This window comes from Bradysia coprophila, assembly GCF_014529535.1.
Source record: "Bradysia coprophila strain Holo2 chromosome IV unlocalized genomic scaffold, BU_Bcop_v1 contig_84, whole genome shotgun sequence".
Lineage (NCBI taxonomy): Eukaryota > Metazoa > Arthropoda > Insecta > Diptera > Sciaridae > Bradysia > Bradysia coprophila.
In genome coordinates this window covers 2,264,964-2,286,987 of record NW_023503376.1, presented here as the reverse complement: position 1 = coordinate 2,286,987, position 22,024 = coordinate 2,264,964, and the positions used below count along the sequence as shown (strand labels likewise).

Here is a 22,024-nt window from a genome sequence, read left to right as displayed (position 1 = left end):
AGTTGATTCCACAATAACCTGTTTAGTATCACCAATGCCAAATTGATTTAAATTGAACGCATTGATAGGATATAAGAATAGCAGTGACTGAAACGTTTGGAACATGACAAAAGCTGTTGAGTTTTGATGAATTTTTCGACAAAAATTTTTATCATTGTCTCAAGGGCTCTAAAGGATCGATCAACATTAGAATAATCAATTTAAAATGAAAATATTTTGAGTATGTTTACCGAATTTCATAGGAACTTATCAGGACCGGACTGGGTCGAGAAATCCCTTCGAGCGTTGCATAAGTAAAATTTGAAATAAAAGCTCTTCATTGCCTTTAATTCCTATAAAAATCACAAAGTCCTTTCGGCGTTAATCGAAAGCCCATACGGCCAGTCCGGGCCTGGAACTTATGCAGAACCTTCTACAAACGAATCGTCATTTAAATCATTAAATCGGTCACTTCATATATGTTAAGTGTTGCCTAGTCTTTGATGCAATATCCTTGAAATAAATACTTTGAACACGTACATGTAGCCGGAGGTCATTGCTTATTTTTGTCTTTGCTGTCAATGACAGATGACTACCCGTTTCTAAGAGGTTAATCTGCAATGAATGTCACGTGTATTTCCATCGAATATTCTACCTAAATTTCGTTTTTAAGCTCTGAATTAAATGTTAATTTACTCTTAGTAGTGACAACTACATTGAACCATCGATATTGCTGCATTTAAAATTTAAAATTTAGTTTTTTCAACTAAAGTAAGAAGGAAAATACAGGGAATTTCCTCTCCTACTAACATTCGTCGCTCATTTATGCTACAGTCAGAGACAGTGAAATTTTCGCATGAATTTGCTTCAGCTGTTTTTCAGCTGATACACACATCCAATCAAAACTGTCTTTACTTATTTATACGGATTACTACACGCACGTCTGTGCTTACGGTAAAACCGTTTAAAGACGAATAAACAGGTTTGATTGTTTGTGTGGATCAGCTGAAAAACAGCTGAAGCAAATTCATGCTGAAATTTCACTGCCTCTGTCTGTAACCTATTGACCGTAACTCCTTTCGAATCAGAACTAACCCTTCAAATTTTGCTATAAGAAAATCATCGAACAAAAATGTTTGAAATCTCAGTTCATCGAAATTATTTATCAGTCTCCCTTCATCTTTGCCATTGTCATTGAAAATTTGGAAGATCCAACAATTTCTTTCTTAAAATTAAAATTGTAAAATTGTAAACTTGACGACTATTTATGCTTATCATAATGTAACCAACATGAATTTAATTAAAATTAATTCAAACCTAAATTAAAGATTTAACTTTTTATTAAAATAAATATTCGGAACTGAAGAAGTTTGTAATGATGTTGAATAAATTGATTCTTTTTGTTCAATGCCATGATCTGTGTCAGTTTTTTAAGGTTTTTGTTGTAAACTTCGATGCAGCTATAACAAGAGATTCCGGCGAGGAGAAAACTATTTTGTCACAAGTACAATAGAACATCGAAGTCTTCGACCTCACCTTAGTTCCCATGTAAAATCAGAAATTTCTGAATACTAAGAATTAACCCGACTCTACGGTAGAAAGCAGACCAAACCAAACTCTTACTATTACTGTCGTTCTTGGTGAATCCTGTAATGCGATGTTTCTTCATAAAATTGTCGATAATATTATAACGAATGTTGAGACTGGCTGGACATGGACAATCGAATATTTCTGTTATCAATTGTGTTCATTTCGCATTGACACGCTAAAATGGCACCTTCCTGGATCAAATTACAAAACAAAACCAACACACATCGCACATGACGCCTTTGCTCAATGTTTCAAAAATTCTTCAGACGAAGGATTAGTAAGTTTTGTGGCATGGAACCTACCATCAGCATATGAGCAGGTGTTGTTTCAAGAGCACTTAAAACCAATCTGGTTAACTTGTCTTCTTTTAACTAATTGAGTGAAAGTTCAAAACTCAACCGCAGTTTAGGTTAGGTAAACTTGAGTGTAAAGCGTTTGGAGATTTCGTACGACCTACCCGCAAAGATTGTTTACTAAACAATGTTTAGAGCTTTCGCGTGCAAAAGCATCTGATTGAATCGATTTTGGCAAACTTGAGCGTAGATCGCATAGAGCTTTTGCACGGCCCATCCGCACAAGCAACTAATTGAACCGATTCAAGTAAACTTGAGTGTAGATCGTTTAGAGCTTTCGGGTGGCATACTTGCAAAAGCATCTGAGTGAATCGGTTTTGGTAAATTTGGGCGTAGATCGCATAGAGCTTTTGCACGGCCCATCCGAACAAGCAACTAATTGAACCGATTCAAGTAAACTCGAGTGTAGATCGTTTAGAGCTTTCGGGTGGCATACTTGCAAAAGCATCTGATTGAATCGGTTTTGGTAAATTTGGGCGTAGATCGCATAGAGCTTTTGCACGGCCCATCCGAACAAGCAACTAATTGAACCGATTCAAGTGAACTCGAGTGTAGATCGTTTAGAGCTTTCGGGTGGCATACTTGCAAAAGCATCTGATTGAATCGGTTTTGGTAAATTTGGGCGTAGATCGCATAGAGCTTTTGCACGGCCCATCCGAACAAGCAACTAATTGAACCGATTCAAGTAAACTCGAGTGTAGATCGTTTAGAGCTTTCGGGTGGCATACTTGCAAAAGCATCTGATTGAATCGGTTTTGGTAAATTTGGGCGTAGATCGCATAGAGCTTTTGCACGGCCCATCCGAACAAGCAACTAATTGAACCGATTCAAGTGAACTCGAGTGTAGATCGTTTAGAGCTTTCGGGTGGCATACTTGCAAAAGCATCTGATTGAATCGGTTTTGGTAAATTTGGGCGTAGATCGCATAGAGCTTTTGCACGGCCCATCCGAACAAGCAACTAATTGAACCGATTCAAGTAAACTCGAGTGTAGATCGTTTAGAGCTTTCGGGTGGCATACTTGCAAAAGCATCTGATTGAATCGGTTTTGGTAAATTTGGGCTTAGATCGCATAGAGCTTTTGCACGGCCCATCCGAACAAGCAACTAATTGAACCGATTCAAGTAAACTCGAGTGTAGATCGTTTAGAGCTTTCGGGTGGCATACTTGCAAAAGCATCTGATTGAATCGGTTTTGGTAAATTTGGGCGTAGATCGCATAGAGCTTTTGCACGGCCCATCCGAACAAGCAACTAATTGAACCGATTCAAGTGAACTCGAGTGTAGATCGTTTAGAGCTTTCGGGTGGCATACTTGCAAAAGCATCTGATTGAATCGGTTTTGGTAAATTTGGGCGTAGATCGCATAGAGCTTTTGCACGGCCCATCCGAACAAGCAACTAATTGAACCGATTCAAGTAAACTCGAGTGTAGATCGTTTAGAGCTTTCGGGTGGCATACTTGCAAAAGCATCTGATTGAATCGGTTTTGGTAAATTTGGGCGTAGATCGCATAGAGCTTTTGCACGGCCCATCCGAACAAGCAACTAATTGAACCGATTCAAGTGAACTCGAGTGTAGATCGTTTAGAGCTTTCGGGTGGCATACTTGCAAAAGCATCTGATTGAATCGGTTTTGGTAAATTTGGGCGTAGATCGCATAGAGCTTTTGCACGGCCCATCCGAACAAGCAACTAATTGAACCGATTCAAGTAAACTCGAGTGTAGATCGTTGAGAACTTTCGGGTGGCATACTTGCAAAAGCATCTGATTGAATCGGTTTTGGTAAACTTGAGCATTTTTAATTTTTTTCGTAAAAATGATGGAAATGCCTATGTCTTGCAGCCGTCTGCTATTGTTCAACATCAACTAGATCGCTTAGAGCTTTCGCACAGCCTATCCGCAAAAGCAACTAATTGAATTGGTACAAGTAGACTAGAGATTTAGAGATTTCGCACGGCCTACCCAATCATCTGATTGTATAGGTTCTGGTAAACTTGAGTGTAGACTGTTTATAGACCGCAGACCGTTTATAGACTGAATCTGTTACGTATTATGGCCTCTTCAAACACTGGATCCTAGATATGACTAGGATAATCGTCAACGATCAAGTGTGCTACATGAATGAACCGAATCGAAGTGCACACGGGCGTGATTGATGTAAAACAAGAGAAAATAAGGTCATTATTAGCGAACAGTTCGCGGTGACAACATCCCCAATTAAGATCGTTTCAATGTAGAATAGTACAATTCCTGACAAGTGGCGTAGCCTGAAAACAAAAGGAAATAATCCTTTGGTGAAAACGCTCCGAAAAATCAGTGTTTGTTTGCGGTCGTTCGAACGTCGATTGACCAGAATCGACATAGAAGATAAGCAAGAGCTATGAGAGACGTTTCAACAATTCATCCATATATAGTCGTTCGCGAAATGATAAAAAGATCGAGTGCTTCCGGAGTAAGTTGAACCAGTCAAAAGAAAAAGAAAAAGATCCGCGACGTTGAGTGACAGGAGATATCGTGATTACGCTTCCAGGAAACTGTTATCGAATCAGTATCGTGAAGTGTCAACAGCAGTATAAAAGCTTCAAAGACTGCACACTGTGCACAGGATGATAGCGAATCATCTGCACCGCGCGGAGTTCTGTGTATCGATGGCTAAGCGGGTGATGGACGAATCGGATGGGACCTTAAAACGCCAACACCATTGGATATTGAACGAGTTTTCAGTCGTGACGCGTGAAATATGAAAACGAAAATTGGAACAAAGCTCAAACACCAGGCGTTGGTTCACGAAAATCCAGCAGTTGAACCAGTCGTTTACTTAAATACGGTGGCTCCAAAAATGTTCTTGCTGATATAGTGCCGTGTAATGCGAAATTTGTACTCGATGCCAAAACGTTTAGTTCACATAGTACAATTCCTGACAGAATCGGTTCAACTAAACTTTAGTGTAGATCGTTTGGAGCTCGATGGGAATTATCACACGGGGAATTTTCGCCCAGGAATTATCACCCAGCTCGATAGGAATTATCACCCAGGGAACTATCACCCAGGAATTATCACCCAGACTAAGTGGGAACTTTCACCCGGGGAATTATCGTCCAGGAATTATCACCCAGCTATCTGGTAATTATTCCCCAGCTAGTTAAAGCTGAGGAATTACGGCCCAGTAAATTTAGAATTATCACTCAGCTATTTTAAATTGAGGAATTATCGCCCAGTGAATTTGGAATTATCACCCAGCTATCTGAGATTGAGGAATTATCGCCCAGTGAACTTGGAATTATCACCCAGCTAACTGAAATTGAGGAATTATTGCCCAGAAATTTGTGTTCAAAGTATTACCGAGTCAGCAGTTACTTTTCAACTATGTTAAAAGATTTATCACATTTTCGATATACACATCTTTTACTCCTATTAATTTGGTAAAACATTATCTATAGTAGAGAAAGATAACTTCCTCAGTGTGTAAACTTTAATGCGAATTTACGTCTGATCTAATCAATTGTGCACCTTCTTCTGTTAATCTCATTCGACCTAATCGATTGTGCATCGTCTTAGGGGAATGCACATTTGATTCAATCGATTTACCTAAGACGATGCACAATCGATTGAATGAAACATTTAGGTTAACTAATTGTGCATCAACTTAGAAGCACCTACAATTAGTCTAGCAAATGTGCATCATCTTAAACGGATGCACATTAAGTCATTAAGTGATTAATGTGGATCTACACAGCCATAGTCAGGCCTATGCTATCTTATGCAGCTTTCATCTGGTGGCCTCGCTGTCATGTTGGTACTACCCAAAAAACACTATCAAAGATACAAAGACTAGCTCTCATGAGTATTACCGGTGCTATGAAATCCACGCCCACAGCAGCACTTGAAACTCTCTTAAACGTCGAACCACTGCACATCCACATTGAATCTGTCGCTAGAGCAACATGCCTCAGAATGCACCATTCATCTCTCCTCCACAAAGCCAATTATGGTCACGCAGCTCTGTGGAAGACAATGGTGGCAGAATCGCCATATTTCGAACTGCCTTTCGACTCAACTACCCCAACCTTTTGCTTCGATAATAAATTTGAAGTAACTATCCCATCCAGAGAGGACTGGTCTAATAACACCGTAATTCCCTCCAACGTAGACCTCATCTGGTACTCAGACGGATCAAAATTCAACAACCTAGCTGGCGCAGGTATCTACTGTCCACGACTTCAAGTGGAAAAATCATTTCCGCTAGGTTCATTCGGAACTATCTTCCAATCTGAAACCTTCGGAATCTCACAGTGCTTTAAAGAAATGATCGCCGGTAATGTTTCCAACAAAAACATCATGATATGCTCCGATAGTCAAAGCTCTCTAGATGCCATTGGAGCTTACAAAATTTTCTGCTCATCCGTCCTCAAATGCAGAACACTAGCTCAAACCGTTGCTACTAATAATAGCGTTACTCTAGTCTGGATACCTGGACACAGTAACTTTGAAGGAAATGAGACTGCTGACCGCTTAGCTAAAGCTGGAGTTGTTGCACCGCTCACAAGTCCTGAACCCTTCCTCAAAGCCCCACCTTCATTTTTCAAAGGCCTCATTAATAAATGGAAACATACCAAATTTACTAACTATTGGTCATCCACTAACCTATCCAGTCACGTTAAAAACTGCTTGAGAATTAACCCAAAAAACACTAGATTCCTGCTATCTCTTAGTAGAAGAAATATCAGAAGAGTGACGGCTACCATTACCGGCCACTGTCCGCTCAATAAACACCTACACACTATGGGCCTCGTAAATGACCCCTACTGCCCCAGCTGTGGTGAAATAGAATCGGCAGATCATTTCTTACGTAAATGCCCAGCGTACATAACCGCTAGAGCAAAAGCATTTGGGGCTTTTATTTTGCCGCAAAATAACATCTGGAGTCTCTCACTTTCCAGCATCCTGGACTATCTCAACCGTACCGGTAGACTATAGATAGCCCTTCGTGGGTACGCACAACAGGCCCAACAGAGGCTTAGGTGCCGGAGCTTCGGTTCCACCCACTCAAACTAACTAACTAACTAACTAAGATGATGCACAATTTGCTAGACTATATGTAGGTGCTTCTAAGTTGATGCACAATTAGTTAAACTAAATATGCATCCATTTAAGATGATGCACAATTTGCTAGACTAATTGTAGATGCCTCTAAGTTGATGCACAATTAGTTAGACTAATTGTAGATGTTTCTAAATAGATGCACAATTAGTTAGACTAAATGTGCATCCATTTAAGATGATGCACAATTTACTAAGATTGATTGTAGATGCCTCTAAGTAGATGCACAATTAGTTAGACTAAATGTACATCCGTTTAAGATGATGCACAATTTGCTAGACTAATTGTAGATGCCTCTAAGTTGATGCACAATTAGTTATGCTAAATGTGCATCCATTTAAGATGATGCACAATTTGCTGTACTAATTGTAGGTGCTTCTAAGTTGATGCACAATTAGTTAGACTAAATGTGCATCCATTTAAGATGATGCACAATTTGCTAGACTAATTGTAGATGCCTCTAAGTTGATGCACAATTAGTTAGACTAATTGTAGGTGCTTCTAAGTTGATGCACAATTAGTTAACCTAAATGTTTCATTCAATCGATTGTGCATTGTCTTAGGTGAATCGATTGAATCAAATGTGCATTCACCTAACACAAGACGGTGCACAATTGATTAGATCAGACGTAAATTCGCATTAAAGTTTACACACTGAGGAAGTTATTCCCTTGACTGAAAGTCAGGGTCTTATGAAAGAAAATACCCTTAAATGTCCGTAACGCTAAGTTCACTTTGATATTTTGAAATTGTTCCACATTGGCAAAAAACGTTAAATACAGAAAACGTCCGTACACTTGTGGACTCGATAACTCGAGTAATTCTTTACCGATTTGCAAAATTTTGGTTTTAATCGACGGAGAATGAAAATCATGAGGTTAAGTTCGTAGATGGGCAATATTGGAGTAATGAGATGGGAGTAATTCTCAAGAGATTTTTTTACTTGTTACCGCGATAACTTCCATAATTCTTATCCGATTTTCAAAGATTTTGTCTTAATCGACGAAGATTGAAAATCTTGAGGCTGAGTTTGCAGATGGATAATGTTCGAACAACGAGATGGGAGAAATTCTACACAGACGCTTTTCCTTGTGGACTCGATAGCTCGAGTAATTCTTTACCGATTTGCAAAATTTTGGTTTTAATCGACGGAGAATGAAAATCATGAGGTTAAGTTCGTAGATGGGCAATATTGGGATAATGAGATGGGAGTAATTCTCAAGAGAATTTTATTCCTTGTTACCGCGATAACTTCCCTAATTCTTATCAGATTTTAAAACTTTTTGTGTTATTCGACGAAGATTGAAATTCTTGAGGTTGAGTTTGCAGATGGATAATGTTAGAACAACAAGATGGGAGAAATTCTACACAGACACTTTCTCTTGTTACCGCGCGATAACTTGAGTAATTTTTACCCGATTTTCAAATTTTTTGTTTTAATTGACAGAGAATGATATTGGAGTAGCGAGTTTGGAGTAATTGTAAATATAACTTGTTTATGTTTACCACGACATTTTTGCAACGGATTTCCAGAAAAATTTCTCATTTGAAGAGTAGTGAAATTCTGGATTTCTGGTCTAACAATTAAGAAGTACTTCCCAAAAGAGTTTTTGCTTGCTTGAGAAACCGATAGCTCGAGTAATTCTCAGAGGCTTAAAAAATCAATTTCGACCAGTAGCGTAATTCATGTGGTTAAATTCGAACATTGGAATTTAATTGGACTAGTAATCTGGGATATACGACAATTTTTGCGTGAAATCCGTATTCTTGAAAGAATTTTTTTCGTTCCTAAAATGTTTGAACGAGTGTGAACTTTGTGGCCAGAGCGAAGCGAGGGCCATAATTCACACGAGTTATATTTTTTCAAGAGGTAGGCAGGAAATACGCCAAATTATACTCAGACACTTTTCCTTGTTATCGTGATAACTTAAGTAATTTTTACCCGATTTTGAGTTCGTAGATGGATAATATTGGAGTAGTGGAGTAGTTGGAGTATAATTGTAAACACAACTTGTTACCGCGACATTTTTGCAACGGATTTCCAGAAAAAAAAATTATTCGACGAGTAAGTGAATCTGGATTTCTGGTCGAACAATCTAGAAGTCTAGAACAATCTTGCTTGCTTGATAACACGATAACTCGAGTAATTCTCAGAGGCTTCGAAAATCGCAGATTTTAAAATATTAAGTGTTTTCGACCAGTATCGTAATTCATGTGGTTAAATTCGAACATTGGACTTTATTGGACTGGTAATCTGCGATATACGACAATTTTTGCGTGAAATCGCGTTCTTAAAAGAAATTTTTCGTTCCTAAAGTGTTTGCACGAGTGTGAATTTTGCCAGAGCCGTAATTCACATGAGTTTTTTTTCAAGAGGTAAGCAAGAAATGCGCCACCTGTTCAGCGCTTTTAGTAGATTATATAGGAGACTCAACTTAGGAGTAAGACATCGCTCGCTGGACCTTCAACTCATAGCTCTTTTTGTTTCTTCAGGAAATTAAATAAATATGATAGAAAACTAAGGCTGGAATTATAGAAAAAAATAGCCAGTCAAGGGACCTGACCCACCCAAGAGGTGGGGCCTAGTCTTTCTCTACTATAGATAATGTTTTACCAAATTAATAGGAGTAAAAGATGTGTATATCGAAAATGTGATAAATCTTTTAACATAGTTGAAAAGTAACTGCTGACTCGGTAATACTTTGAACACAAATTTCTTGGCAATAATTCCTCAATTTCAGTTAGCTGGGTGATAATTCCAAGTTCACTGGGCGATAATTCCTCAATCTCAGATAGCTGGGTGATAATTCCAAGTTCACTGGGCGATAATTCCTCAATCTCAGATAGCTGGGTGATAATTCCAAATTCACTGGGCGATAATTCATCAATTTCAAATAGCTGGGTGATAATTCTAAATTTACTGGGCCGTAATTCCTCAGCTTTAACTAGCTGGGGAATAATTACCAGATAGCGGGGTGATAATTCCTGGGCGATAATTCCCCGGGTGAAAGTTTCCGGTTAGTCTGGCTGATAATTCCTGGGTGATAGTTCCCTGGGTGATAATTCCTGGGCGAAAATTCCCCGGGTGATAATTCCCATCGAGCTGGGTGATAGTTCCTGGGCGATAATTCCCCGGGTGATAATACCAATTAATTTTTGAAAAAATCTGTCTGGGCGATAATTCCCTGGGCGATAATACCCGTCACCCATCATAGATGGCACTATCGCTCATCTTATAACCTCCGGATGAGTAAAATAATTCGAAAGTAAAAGGACTTCTTGAGTAGAACCATATGCAGCGAAGTTAGCGAAACATAACCGTTGCTTGAGTATACAAAAATTGGCCAAAATTGAATATTTAAAAATTTGAGTTTAATTTTAGTTTTCGTTTTTTCTTTTAATTGTAAACAATGTGTAAAGACATTAAAATAAAATCTGAAAAAAAATTTGTTAACTCACTGCGATAACAATAAATATATTCAGTTCTTGAATGAGAATGGTCAAATTTATCGTCAAATAAAAAAATTAAATTTTATTTTTGCTTTGCCCTAAAATTTTATCTCAAAAATGTTTTTTTGTTGTTGTTCATGCAAATTGTGATTGATTCCGATTAATTTGTTCTAAAATGTTATTTTGGTTAAATTTAAATATTTCAAATTGATTCTTAATTGGATGTCATTGCGTTTTCCCGATATCAATTTTCCTTTGAATAATTTCTTTGCGTTAAAAAATATTTTTTTTTTTTTTTGTTTATTTTAAACTTTAGTAGGACGTTAATTTGCGATTCTTTCTCTCAAGGATGGATATAAGCTCAGAATAAAATGATTTTCAATTTGATCCTAAATTTTGACTACTAAATTTTTGCTCGTCGTCTAGCATTACCACGGCAACCGTCTGTACTCAACAAGTGCAATTTCCAGCCTCCATCTAACGGTGCCTCCACTTCGTCATGACATAACGGACATCGTGCGATGTTTGGCTTTAATTCCTGACAATGATCTTCCATGGAATGGATTTCATACAGATCCTTGTGCACCGCTTCGGTGCAACGTTTACACGTTATGTAACTTATTTTGGCGTCACATTCACCTGATAACAGAACAACTCATAATTCGTAATCCTTGTAGTCCTACCCCTCCAAGACCTTCACTTACCTGTTAAATGTGCATTGAGAGCAGCAACCTCTAGCACTTGTCGACATTGTGGACATTTCGTTAAGATTGGACATGCCTTCCAGAAGTGTTTGTCCAACTCATCCTGAGCCCCGTTGTACTCCCAATCGCAAAACGGACAATACTGTGGCTTTTCATCGTCGAACGAATTGGAATTGAATGCGCTCAGCGCCATAGTCTGTTTCACTTTCACGTTGTATTCCTCCTTACCGTTTTGACGATTAGGCACTTGGTGCGTTACTCTGTTCCTGTTCCCGGTATCCGAATGCGTTGCTCCATTTTTGTTCAGTAAAATCGACTTTTTAGGACTAGCCGTTGCACTGTTTTCGCAGCTGTCATGCTTCACAGTTTTTGATTTCCGTTCTAAACTAAACTGAGGAGATTCAGTTTTGGCACAATTAGTCGGTGATTCTGCTCCCGCGTCACCCGTTCGCGAGCCGGCTAGCATTTCTTTGCGTCGTTGCATGTCTAACTTATCGAATTCAGTGAAAAGTTGCCGATACAGCAAATTCCTGCGTGTAACATCATCGTCCGGTGGTAACTGCTTCCTGACCAGTCGTGGATTTATCTTGTAAACAAGAAGCAAAACTCTTTCAGCCACCTTGCGAACTGGCTCGGATGGGTGATGTATGCCGGAACAACCACAATCCGACAGGGCACGACACGTCAAACCACTCTGTTTGTCTGCATTGATTCCTTGACTGAGTGCCAGTTGTTCGAGCATCTGCATGCGACTCAATGCTAGCCGCGGATGAGTTCCTGTTCCAACCGATCGTGATAACGCTGGTGCTATTAAGTGTTGTTCGCTAAGTGAAACAAGTGGTCAGTGATCTGGTTATGTTTCGAATCGGATCTGTGTTTACCGAACTTCAGGACAAGCGGCAATGGTAAGGATCGTATGTTGGGCTAATGTATGAATTCTCGGAGACGGATCGCCACTTTTGGCCAATAGTTCTGGCAACAATCGATCAACACATCGAGCCACTTCACTAGCAGACACTCTCCCGGGCACGAATTCAACGAAAAGGGCTCGTACCGTTTCGGTGGCATAGTTGAAAACAGAAAAAACGGCGTCTCTGACGGCTCTGTGTAGGAGTAGTGTTGCGCTTCTGGCAATTTTGTTCAGACCAACAGCAAAATCCAACGAACTTTCACCTTTCAGTATTGCGGTGAGATGAATGAGTCCATCCTCGCGGTCTTGATATTGCCGGGAATAAAACATTTCCACCTGAAAGCGGTTCATCGATTAATTGAATGGAAATCGTTGCCGATTCTGATCGTCTTACCATATCATTTCCAAATGTTAGAATGGGTAACGCTGCCTGTCGACGTTCTCGTTCGTTCAAACGAGACCTACCTCGACATGGATCGCTTTCCAGTAATGCAGCACCCTGACATTCCCTTAAAAATTCATTAGTATGTGAACTGAAATCGGAATAGAAACACGACATCAAATCAACAAAAAGATAAACGAACACCGAGCGTCAAACACAAAAATGGGGCCGCGCCGATGAAAGCACTCTTAAAACCCAAAAAAAATTTGAAAATCATTCGCCAATATTAAAAGTACTTTCCACCCATTACATCAGTAAAATCTACAACGTCTACACATCAAGTGGCTAAGTTAATCTTACTGTCGCAGGGCGGGCACTGCTCTTTCTTCGTAGTCTTCGTAGCTACTTCTTGGTGCACTCTTATTTCTTCTACGCAACGATCCAGTTCTTGAATTACTAGCTGACGAATCCCTGTATGGACTGCGACCGATTTGATTTAGTTGCGGTGAATTCGGCGCATCGACCTGAGTCACTGATGCTTTGCTCAGCGATGCTGAATAGGATTCAGATATCGATGATCCGTCTGTTGACCCAGTATCACGATGGCCAAGTTTCGGACTCATTGTACTGGACAAATCTGCTAATGTGGCTGCAACATCCTGCAGGCTTGGTGGTTGTGGAAGGGTCGGCTTTTGAGCGTAGATCTCGGAGAACGAGTCATTTTCTTGATTTGTCTTAAAGTTGGGGGTAAAAAGTGAAAAATTTTCTTTTTTAGAAATGAGGCGTCGATTTTACCTTATCTCGTTCCATTAGGACCTCCACTCGAAGGTGTGCAAACACCGCATTTTTATACATTTCAATTTGCTCTTTGCGTAACTTTGCTGCAATAAAGTCTTCCTGCACAACTGCCTGTCGTTTAGCTAGAGCATATCGTCCCATTCGTTCGCCAGCACTTCGTAACGCGCTCATACAAAGCTTCAGTTTTCTCGCATACTCGAACCTTTCGTCTACAAAAAAAAGTCAGAATCAGACCGAGTGTCCATGAACGAATCGCGAGATGGAAATATCAAACCATTTACGGCCTTCTTCTTCAGCATCTCGATTGCGCGAACTGTGTCAGTTATCGATTCCTCCACGTACATCGAAAAAGATAGATCGTCACAAATGGACTGAAGCGGTATATCAGTTCCACTCTCCGTCAATTTTATTAAATCCTCGGAACCGATGTCGAATCCGATAACATTTACTGCGATCAGTGCCACCTAGAGATTTTCAATGTTTTAATCGAGCATTTTCGATGGAAATTCGCATCGCAAACCTGATTGTTCGTGTTCAAGTGATTCGGATGGTTCTGGCCCAATCTTAGTTTCACATGCGTGCCTTTCTGCGGTCCAACCGATACACTTTGTAGCTCACGCGACTTAAATTTCGTCGCAGAATTATCGGACAGCGAAATGTAGCCAAGATACTCGAATGTTTGGCTGGATGGAGTGGTGGGAGCTCCTTTCGGTGAAAAGTGAATCCAAATTTCAATTCTTTCCGCTGCGAAAGAATTAACGGTTTCGTAACCATACGATTAGACAATAAATGGAGTGCAACTTACGGATCAAAAACTGATGAGCTAAAACCTGAATTCGACATATTTGCGCAGGATTATGCAGACGTAGAATAATTTCTTGATTCGGTATCACACTTTCGGGATGATTTCTCCATCCTTGTACGGTTGGTCCATGTGAATTTAATTCGTTTGACGGAAAGTCCAGATCTTCATCTGGAAATAATGTAACATTCAGTGGAACAACTAAGTAAGGAATGTATTGGTTCGTCAAGCGAGTCTCCACTGACCATCGGTGGGTTTTGATAATTTATTTTTACCAGTTGGCACACGTCCATTGGTACATTATATCCCCTGAAAACCCGTGCTTCCACCTACATAATAAACACATACTAAACGAGCTAACCTTAATCTATTGGTATGTCAGAGTCAGTTCGTTGCTGTAGATCCTATAAGCCTAATATTCAACATTCGAGTAGTATTAAGCGTGAAGACTATTTGCATTTCTTTCCTTAACATTTTAAACCACATCTTGCCCTTGCCTCTCTTACACACGGGTAGCTCTTACTTTATTCATGATTCCCTTTATTCATGATCCCAACAAAAATCTCTTCGAGAAAAGTGTGACGCAGTCTTTGAAGTACAATTTCTAAAATGAATGATATCGCTAGAGTTGACGCTTTCAGCTTCGTTACGCAAAAGCTAGCTTGTTTGAACTAAAATTGAGTGTAAAATTTAATTTTTGCGTAACGAAGCTGAAAGCGTCAACTCTAGCGATATCATTCATTTTAGAAATTGTACTTCAAAGACTGCGTCACACTTTTCTCGAAGAGATTTTTGTTGGGATATCAGTCGTTTTAGAAGTTTTAGAACACTGCTTTTTATAACAGTTTTTAACAGAAATTCGGAAATTTGGCGAAATTTGAAAATTTGACGAAATTTGGAAATTTGACGAAAATCGAAAATTTGACGATAATCGAAAATTTGACGAAATTCGAAAATTTGACGAAAATCAAAAATTTGACGAAATTCGAAAATTTGACGAAATTCGAAAATTTGACGAAAATCGAAAATTTGACGAAATTCGAAATTTGACGAAAATCGAAAATTTGACGAAAATCAAAAATTTGAGACTTTGCCGAAGAAAGTAATTCTCAAAAAAATATTAGTCCTTTCATCCTACGCTCGAGTAGCTCAAAATTTGGTCACTCTAATCGTTCTAGCTCAAACGAATCTGCCCCGATTTTTTAAATTATTTTTTTGTTCGAATCGTGTTACGAATACCCTTCATTTGATGGGACGCACGCCTCTGTAGGTTTCAATACAACTAAGCTACAGCCGAAAACGCGTTCCCGACCCTCGAAAACCACACTCAGAAACCACTTCGAGGCCAATAAAACAAAATTCTGGTTTTTCCTGGGGTAATGGCGTATCACATTTTCATTTTTATGCCCACCCTGAGGTTCCTGCAAAATTTCATGGAGATTGGCTGACTAGTTTCCGAGATCGACCGTCGATAGATAGACAGATAGACAGATAGATAGACAGACAGATAGACAGACAGATAGAAACATACAGAGTAAGTTGAAAGATTTTGATTGTTTGGGAAAAGTCAATTTGGTGTATTTTCTATGAAAAGTGACCAATTTCAAAACGATGTATCTCCGGTAATTTTAAAGCTACATAGTCGAGTGATAGCTCGTTTTGCTCGTATTTGAAGCGCGAATAAGAAAGGAAAGAAACTTAAATTCTCGCCTATATATAGTTGCCGCGTCTCAAAAAAATTTCTTCGTTCTTTTTTTGGAAGTTAGACTGCGTCAAGTCCTCCGCTATCGCTCCGGACATGATTCCTAACACCTATTTTCTTCGTGGAATTCCATCAGTTACAAACTGATCATTAAACGTATTAGCACCCTCTACGTGGATGAGAATTCTCGACACCCTCGATTAATGAGCTTCTTATCTGGTCTATCAGATTTAACACCAATCTGTTGGTAATTCTTCAATCGAAGCGAGTAACGGATTCGGTGTAATACTGACAACTTCATCCTTCCGTCTCTGTTTTCTATTCGTTTACCATGCCATCAATTTTACTCAGTACCAGTACAGATATTACGACGACATTCAACTACGAATGAAACAATTAACAAGTCAAATTAATAAATTTTCCTCTAAACCGAGCATATCCAACGGATATAATCCACATATACATCTGCTGTGTTCACAGCTCATATAACCACCGATAAACGTCGGTTGAAATTACATAAATGAAAAGTCGTTTTCTATAATGCGATTCTCATTGCCAGATACCGATTCTATTTACACGTATAAACTGTCGAAGTTTCTAAAGTTTTCTTATTTTCCTAAAATAGCATATCGATTCCGTTATAGGCAAGACACTATATAATGAAAAGCGATATCATCAGTGTGTATTACCAACCGCAAACGAGGTGGATGAGGTACACAATTTTTGTAATTTTTCAGTTCCTTCGACTCTTTATAATATGAAAATTAAGTTGAACGTTTTCAATATTTGATGAACAATGTTGCACACATAGGCTGTTCATTGGACTTCAACGATCCTCGTCCATAAATTATTCATTGCTGATTATCACGTTACATAATTTAGTATAGCCGTATCGTCATACATTGAAGTCATGCTACTTAATGATACCCTTCCCTATCTCCGGAATTACAGTTCGCGTAAGGACCTTTAACATTTTTACCATTTTCTGGTCATGTCCGGTCAAATCGAGACTACTTTTTCTCCGTTTATCTGCACTTCATGACTTAAAGTACAATTAAAATTTATTAGTCCCCAATCGCATCTCATACGAGATACAGTACAGCAGATAGACATATTTTTATGTGCATGTGTACCATCGGCGTAGTAAGGACAAAACAAAGTGTAACAAAACATTTTATCGATTAGTCAGAACGTATAAGTGTACCTAAACTACCAACTGCGAACACGAACATCGGAATTTTTTTTTTTTTTTATGAATTTTCCATATTTACAATCTGTGAATTATGCATCGACCAAATTACTTACCAGACACGAAAATTACATTGAATGGTATGCGCTTAGCCATAATTCGATTAATTTTGCTTGCATTGTTCAACGTATTAGGTTCGGAGACATTCCATTTCGAAGTGAAAATCTCGGTGAAAATGCTTCAATTTAAATGGGAAAAATAAGCCAAAAATTGAACTAGAAATTCAAATTAGAAAAATTTATTTCACTAAAAGTCACACTAATGTAGTTAACACGTCTAATCAAATTGGACTAAAACTATGGTTGATCCGTTCACTCTAAATCAAATTGAATTTTTCTAAACTTTAATCTAATAAAACGAAAACCCTGACTGCAGAGTGATGAATGAAAATATGTTAAAAGGAACATCTGAACGAATCGACGATTTTCTTACTTCTCCTGTGTCGTTAAGATAAAGTGGCAATCATGCGCAGTTTGAGTGTTATTGTTTTTCCTGGTGCACATTTCACTGTGTTGTCGGCAAATATTCTTCTTACATTTACTTATCAGTAGAGCCCATAACAAGAGTGTCAAGTCAGTATCCTTTGGAAAGCATGGACTTTGTAACTTATATGCGTTTGGTAGGAAAATTTGTCATAAATGATGGTAGGTATGTTGAATAGGGCGTATCGAATTTTGAGAATTTTAAGGGTCGCGATAGCCTGTGTGCGGAAAACGTAGATCATTGAAAACTAAATCCAGGCATATGGTTGATGGATCCGAAGGTGCCCGGGAAGAAGTCCCCCCGGACGACTTTAACTTTCAAATGGTCATAACTCGGAAAGTTAAGAGTATTTTTGAAAACAATGTTCTAGCAGGATGTAGAGCGTTAAAAACTCTACAAAACTGCCAAAGAAACCGATGGTCCAAAAGGTGTGTCTGTCGAGGTTTTCTAACATCGAAAGTTCGACATTTTCGTTTTTCACTTTTATTTCCTGAGAGACAAATTATTAAGTTTAGCTTTTGGCATGAGGTTGTAGAGGAGGTCGAGTACTACCAGTACACTAGGCATTGTCCCGGTCGGCGATCCATCCGAAACCACCTTTTCAACATTTTTGAATGAACTTTTTAAGTGTACCCACGTCGCCCACGAAGCCAGTGCAGACACTGTAACCGGTTAAGACAGTAGTCACATTTTCTTCGTGTGTGTCAAAACATGCAGCACGGGGAAGTGTACATCTGACATAAAAGTGTTACTGCTAGCAGCAGTGCTGTGACAAATTGACCAATTAGGTAAGTCGCAAGCAAGGCTATAAACTTTGGTAATGTCACGAAGAATGCCGTTCCAAAAGACACGCTGGAAGATACTACTTCTGATGATTTTACCGATAAAGTAGACCACACGTCAATCATCACTGGATGTGAATGAAAATCGGAAATATTGTCAAGTGTGGTGTGTTACCCGCGTATTTGATAGATCTCCCCAAAGTTTACAACCTTGGTCAAAAGTACTATCTTGTATCTAGTGAATCATTTAACGTGCAAATAAGTACACTTTCTCGCCAGTGGACTTTGTGGAATTTTCTGGGATTTATGATAACTTAAAATTCATCAAGGAGAGTGACGACAATAGACGGATGCAGGGCAATGTGAAAATTGGTGGCGCGGGACATTTCCACACCGTCAATATCGTCAGGAACGATATTATCGTTTTTTTGGACGATACTATCGTCTAAAAAACGATATTATCGTCAAAAAAACGATACTATCGTCTAAAAAACGATAATATCGTTTTTAGACGATAGTATCGTCAAAAAAAACGATAATATCGTTTTTTGGACGATAGTATCGTCTCAAAAACGATATTATCGTTTTTTAGACGATAGTATCGTTTTTTAGACGATATTACCGTTCTAGAAAATCTAATGGATATTTTCGTTTTCTGTACGATAATATCGTCCAAAACGGCCCCGGAGCGAAGCGGAGGGCCGCAATGCGAGCCGGGCGCCGGAACGGTGTCGGAACTTAGGAGTTAATTTTTTTTTCTCGCATCGTCTCATAATTAGTCTGTGTAATTTTTATATATAAAATTTAAATTTACGGAACCAAATGAACCAATTTTTAATATATATTTGCCGTCCATAAAAAGGTGTTTATCTACAAGATTTTGTGTTTCGTCTTCAACAACCATCCAGAACGATAATATCGCCCAGGACGATATTATCGTCTAGAATTTTTATTTTAAATAAATTAAAAACGATATTATCGTCCTGGACGATATTATCGTCTCAAATTTAAAAAAATAAAAAAATTAAAAAGGATATTATCGTTCTGGACGATACTATCGTCCAGAACGATATTATCGTCCCAAAAATTATCGACCAGGACGATAATATCGTCCAAAATAACGATAAATTTGTTCAGAATAAGAAAATGACGATAATATCGTCCAGCGGATATTTTCATCCAGGACGATATTATCATCAAAAAAGCGATATTATCGTTTTTTGAACGATAATATCGTTTTTTAGACGATAGTATCATCAAAAAAACGATAGTATCGTCCAAAAAACGATATTATCGTTTAAAAACGATATTATCGTTTTTTTAAACGATAATATCGTCAAGAAAACGATAATATCGTCCTGAAAATATTTTAAAATTTATAATTTTAGACGATATTATCGTCCTGGATGAAATTTTTTTGGACGATAATATCGTTCCTGACGATATTGACCGTGTAGTTATGTCGCCTCATCTGAAAATATTTCGTTTACTGTCCGTATTTATCACCAATGGTCAATACCTTAAATTTTACTCGATGGCATAAAATGGTTTCACATCACATTTCATCGTTAAAGTTGGCGCAGGCGCCCAATATCAACCCAGTAAATTAATGTAGCTTTTAGACGTCGAGAATCCTATAAAGTCCTGCATTTCCAATTTGATTTGATTAAATAGTAAATTCAAAAAGTTTATAAATTTTTTACCATTTAGTTGTGTTACCCTGTCACTAGACAATCATATTAACAAATTGATTCATCGACTTACACTCGACAAGAATTATTTTAGTGCATCGACATATTGTACAACCACTGCGAGCTTGCATACACTATACGATGCTGTGAAAAGTAATTTTGTGTCTACCGGAAAAATCAATAAGAAAATTTGAAGAAAATATGGCAAACGATCCTAATATGTAGAGGTGTTTGTCGGTGGAAATGCAAGACAATTTATCCGAATTTCTATGAAAGATGTGCTGATATCCGCACTTGTTCCGAATAGATTCGATTTGGAAGCATGGATAGTTGGTGCTACGTTCTCCTCGGAGGTACAGGGGCTCTATTATTTTTGTATGCCTTATTTGAAGTTCATTACTTTCTACGAATGTGCCTTTGTGTAATTAATGCTCGATTTATAAAACGGAACGCTGGTATTTTGGATACTTTGCAAGTAACCGGTCAGTATTTGGTGAAATCAAATTTTTTTTCTTTAACCGGAATTGATTGGAAAACCTTTCCACAGGAATCTGTTTATCCAACGATGTGGACAATCTGCTCTATCACATGAACAATTCCCGGTATCTACGAGAAATTGACTTTGCCAGAGTGGATTTCTATGAACGAACACAATTGTACAAGACAATTGTGTCGAAAGGTGGATCAGTGGTGCAAGGTGCCACTACCATTCGGTATCGACGGTTTATTCGACCTTTTACCTTGTTCAAAATTACTTCAAACATCATTTATTGGGACGATCAGTTCATTTACATGGAACATCGTTTTGTTTCACCGGTAGACGGTTTCATACATTGCATTGCGATTTGTCGACAGCGAGTGATTGGCGTTGTAGCAGACGAAATAATTAATCTGCTGTTGCTGACTCAGGACAGCAGTGTCATTAAGAGTGGATTGAGCAAAGTTGAGAATGGAGATTTAGTACGCGGAAAACCTGAACTATCACTAGAAGTAAATTACCGTAAATTACCATCGTTGAAAGTGCTCTGATTTTAATCAATATTTTCATTTTAAAGGTGGCCAAATGGATTGAGTATAACGATATTTCAAGCAACAAACTGCGCAAAGATATGGCTGTTGTTAATTTAAGATAATTTGATGTGGTTAAAAATTGAAGATTTTGTCTAATTTAATTAGCACAAATGTTTATTTACACTCTACGGTTACGCTAAGTTTTAATGTCGACCCGTGTAAATACACCAAACTTAGACAATTATTGCTTGATCAAATAAAAAAAGTGAATGTTTTAACAGTCGTCTATAAATGACCGAAACCAAAGCACTGACAGTGCTTTGCCGAAACCGGATTGTCTTCTCTAAATGCAATAGAGAATGAAATGAAAGTGCTAACCCTGGTAATAGTAATTCCTTTCCCTAGGAGCTGTATCTAAATACTAGGGCGTATCGAATTTTGAGAATTTTAAGGGTCGCGATAGCCTGTGTGCGGAAAACGTAGATCATTGAAAACTAAGTCCAGGCATATAGTTGATGAATCCGAAGGTGCTCGGGAAGAAGTCCCCCCGGACGACTTTAACTTTCAAATGGTCATAACTCGGAAAGTTAAGAGTATTTTTGAAAACAATGTTCTAGCAGGATGTAGAACGTTAAAAACTCTACAAAACTGCCAAAGAAACCGATGGTCCAAAAGGCGTGTCTGTCGAGGTTTTCTAACATCGAAAGTTCGACTTTTTGGTTTTTGACTTTTATTTCCTGAGAGACAAATTATCAACTTTAGCTTTTGGCATGAGGTTGTAGAGGAGGTCGAGTACTACCAGTACACTAGCCATTGTCCCGGTCGGCGATCCATCCGAAACCACTTTTTCAACATTTTTGAATGGACTTTTTAAGTGTACCCACGTCGCCCACGAAGCCATTGCAGACAATGTAACCGGTGTTGCTGAGTCGAGGTAACCTTGGCCAGTAAGTGCACATAATATTCCATAACAGTAGCTGAACTCTTTTACAAAATATTTAAGAATTCGGTGTAGCACATTTTGTACTACAAAATCTGAG

At 38.5% G+C, this 22,024-nt stretch overlaps 2 protein-coding genes across 3 annotated transcripts; one reads left to right on the top strand and one right to left on the bottom strand.

The window, feature by feature from the left end:
* Positions 1 to 10,415: 10,415 nt before the first annotated feature.
* On the bottom strand, positions 10,416 to 17,395 carry LOC119072783 (centrosomal protein of 104 kDa). Of its 2 annotated transcripts, none has more exons than XM_037178071.1 (10): positions 17,074 to 17,395; positions 14,070 to 14,237; positions 13,785 to 14,008; positions 13,539 to 13,728; positions 13,262 to 13,473; positions 12,827 to 13,200; positions 12,479 to 12,617; positions 12,056 to 12,420; positions 11,175 to 11,998; positions 10,416 to 11,109 (listed from the first exon to the last, which is right to left on the bottom strand). In XM_037178071.1, exons 1-10 carry the CDS (start codon positions 17,111 to 17,113, stop codon positions 10,874 to 10,876), a joined length of 2,772 nt encoding a protein of 923 aa, XP_037033966.1. In that variant the 5' UTR covers positions 17,114 to 17,395; the 3' UTR covers positions 10,416 to 10,873. The 2 variants fall into 2 exon arrangements, with proteins under 2 accessions (XP_037033966.1, XP_037033967.1); XM_037178072.1 differs by having other exon boundaries at positions 12,479 to 12,593.
* A 2,481-nt stretch (positions 17,396 to 19,876) lies between these two features.
* On the top strand, positions 19,877 to 21,262 carry LOC119072799 (protein THEM6). The gene is made up of 3 exons (XM_037178097.1): positions 19,877 to 20,455; positions 20,521 to 20,963; positions 21,029 to 21,262. The coding sequence occupies exons 1-3, from the start codon at positions 20,296 to 20,298 to the stop codon at positions 21,104 to 21,106; spliced, it is 681 nt and encodes a 226-aa protein (XP_037033992.1). The 5' UTR covers positions 19,877 to 20,295; the 3' UTR covers positions 21,107 to 21,262.
* The last annotated feature ends 762 nt before the right edge of the window (positions 21,263 to 22,024 follow it).

Coding starts and splice junctions, on each gene's coding strand:
- LOC119072799 (XM_037178097.1), top strand. CDS start 20,296: ATGGATAGTTGGTGCTACGTTCTCCTCGGAGGTACAGGGGCTCTATTA. Junction 20,456..20,520: donor GGATACTTTGCAAGTAACCG/GTCAGTATTTGG, acceptor ACCTTTCCACAG/GAATCTGTTTATCCAACGAT. Junction 20,964..21,028: donor AACCTGAACTATCACTAGAA/GTAAATTACCGT, acceptor TTCATTTTAAAG/GTGGCCAAATGGATTGAGTA.
- LOC119072783 (XM_037178071.1), bottom strand. CDS start 17,113: ATGGCTAAGCGCATACCATTCAATGTAATTTTCGTGTCTG. Junction 14,238..17,073: donor CAATGTAATTTTCGTGTCTG/GTAAGTAATTTG, acceptor CATTATTTCCAG/ATGAAGATCTGGACTTTCCG. Junction 12,421..12,478: donor TAACATTTGGAAATGATATG/GTAAGACGATCA, acceptor AACCGCTTTCAG/GTGGAAATGTTTTATTCCCG.